Source organism: Pygoscelis adeliae, unplaced genomic scaffold (assembly GCF_000699105.1).
Source record: "Pygoscelis adeliae isolate BGI_AS28 unplaced genomic scaffold, ASM69910v1 Scaffold284, whole genome shotgun sequence".
NCBI lineage: Eukaryota > Metazoa > Chordata > Aves > Sphenisciformes > Spheniscidae > Pygoscelis > Pygoscelis adeliae.
The window spans coordinates 33026-34896 of record NW_008824671.1 but is presented as its reverse complement, the minus strand read 5'-3'; the positions used below and the strand labels follow the sequence as shown (position 1 = coordinate 34896).

Genomic DNA, 1871 nt, shown 5'->3' with positions numbered 1-1871 from the left:
CTCCAGACCCCTCACCAGCCTCGTTGCCCTTCTCTGGACACGCTCCAACATCTCAACGTCCTTCTTGTAGTGAGGGGCCCAAAACTGAACACAGTATTCGAGGTGCGGCCTCACCAGTGCCGAGTACAGGGGCAAAGTGCCGAGTACAGTACCTGTCCTGGGCTGCTGCCCTGCCTGGGTGCTGTGGGCATCCTCTGGCAGCGGGACGTGCCCCTGGTGCGAGCGAGGATGGAGAGATGGGCTGTACTGGGCACCCACCTACCACGTCAGGGGGCATCTGTTCCATGACAGGGTTGGGCATGGAAGGTGCCAGCCTTCCCTACCTCCAGTTTGCACGGGCTGAACGGTGCTGCGCTGTCTCTGTCCCCCCACAGGTTGCGGTGCTTTACATGTCCACCCGGCTCATCGTCAACCTGTCCCAGACCTACATCGCCATGTACCTGACCAACTCGCTGCTGCTGCCCAAGGTGGGCGCAGGGCAGGTCCCTGCCCACGTGTCGAGGTCGCATGGGCAGGGGTCCTGTGCCAATGATCCGAAGCTCATCTCCCTGTCCTCGTCTCTTGCAGAAATACATCGCCACCATCCCCCTGGTGATGTACATCAGTGGCTTCCTCTCCTCCTTCCTCATGAAGCCTGTGAATAAGTGGATAGGTCGAAATGTGAGTCCTGGGGGCCTGCTGAGGTTTGAGTTAGACCCACGGAGAGGCCCAGGGGCCAGATCCTGACCGCACAAGTGAGCAGAGCACTCGGCACACCTGAGCCTGGCTGGAGAGCAGGGACCCCTCGTGCATCCTCTGCAGACGACCCCCTGCTGCAGCGTGGGTCCCGCTGGGACAGTGCAGGTGGTGGGCAGGGTGAGGGGGCATGGGCCTATCCTGCACATCTCTGAGGCTGGGGAAAGTGATGCTGGTCCAGAGTCAGCCTGTCCTGTGCAGCCCTGACCGGGCTGGGAGAGCCCCGTGGTGCCCATGAGAGGCAGAGGGAGGGTTTGGCTGAGCCACCCTGGGCAGGCATGGGGTGTGGGGGTGTGCAGTGCCAGCAGGAGGGGGCTGCCCCTCCAGTGCATCCCCCTCCGCACTGCAGCAAGCACCAGTAAGCCCCCACCTCTCCTGCCGGCTGGGTGTCCCCGTGTGCTACGCAGGCACCCTGCCTACAGCTCTGCTGGGGGCTTGGCCCTTAGGCTGCGGCCAACGCTGTAAAACAGCCTGGACCACTGCAAGGCCCTTGATGTTTGGGGGCTCCTTGTTTAAAACCAGCTGGGAGAGAGCCAGGGCTGTCCCCCGCGGGTCCTAGGCAGCAGCTGGCCCCCGTGCCCTCCCCACTCACCCCTGCCTTGCTGGGTGTCAGCCGAGCCGGGGTCTGAGCTTTCCCTTCTCCCTCTGCTTGTCCCCACGCTGGCCCGGAGCAGCTGACCTACTTCGTGGGCATCCTGGTGATCTTGGCCTTTGCCTCCTGGGTGACCCTGGCCGGGCAAATGGGAGCGGAGATCTATGGGGCGGCTGTGCTGCTTGGGGCTGGCTCCGCCACTATCCTGGTCACCTCCCTCTCCATGACAGCAGACCTCATCGGCACCAACACGGTACATCTGCTCCTCCCGGCCGGGACGGACCGGGGTGTCACAGCAGGGCTTGGGGCCCGCGGGCTGGGGCGGTCACTGGCGTGGGATCGGGGGGGATTGGAGACCCCTGCGAGGGGACTCTGCTGTGGGGGTGCGGGCAGCCCTGTCCCCTGTGCCTGGGCTCTGCTGTAATATGGGCTCTGCCCATGAGAGGGCACAAGGCTCTCGCTGCCGGCGCCCGCTGGGCTGCGTGGCAGGGCTGGCCTCGGCGCAGCAGCCGATGAGGGTTCCTCTCCCCTCGCAGCACCGCGG

At 64.8% G+C, this 1871-nt stretch overlaps 1 protein-coding gene across 1 annotated transcript in view; it reads left to right on the top strand.

The window, feature by feature from the left end:
• The window catches only part of MFSD12 (major facilitator superfamily domain containing 12), a gene marked incomplete at its 3' end in the record, with an annotated part of 7890 nt that overhangs the window by 5391 nt on the left and 628 nt on the right, over nt 1–1871 (top strand). Inside the window, exons 6-8 of the mRNA XM_009323004.1 lie at nt 375–467; nt 568–660; nt 1410–1660. Coding sequence (XP_009321279.1) covers nt 375–467; nt 568–660; nt 1410–1660 — 437 coding nt within the window. The remainder of the gene's footprint in view (nt 1–374; nt 468–567; nt 661–1409; nt 1661–1871) is intronic.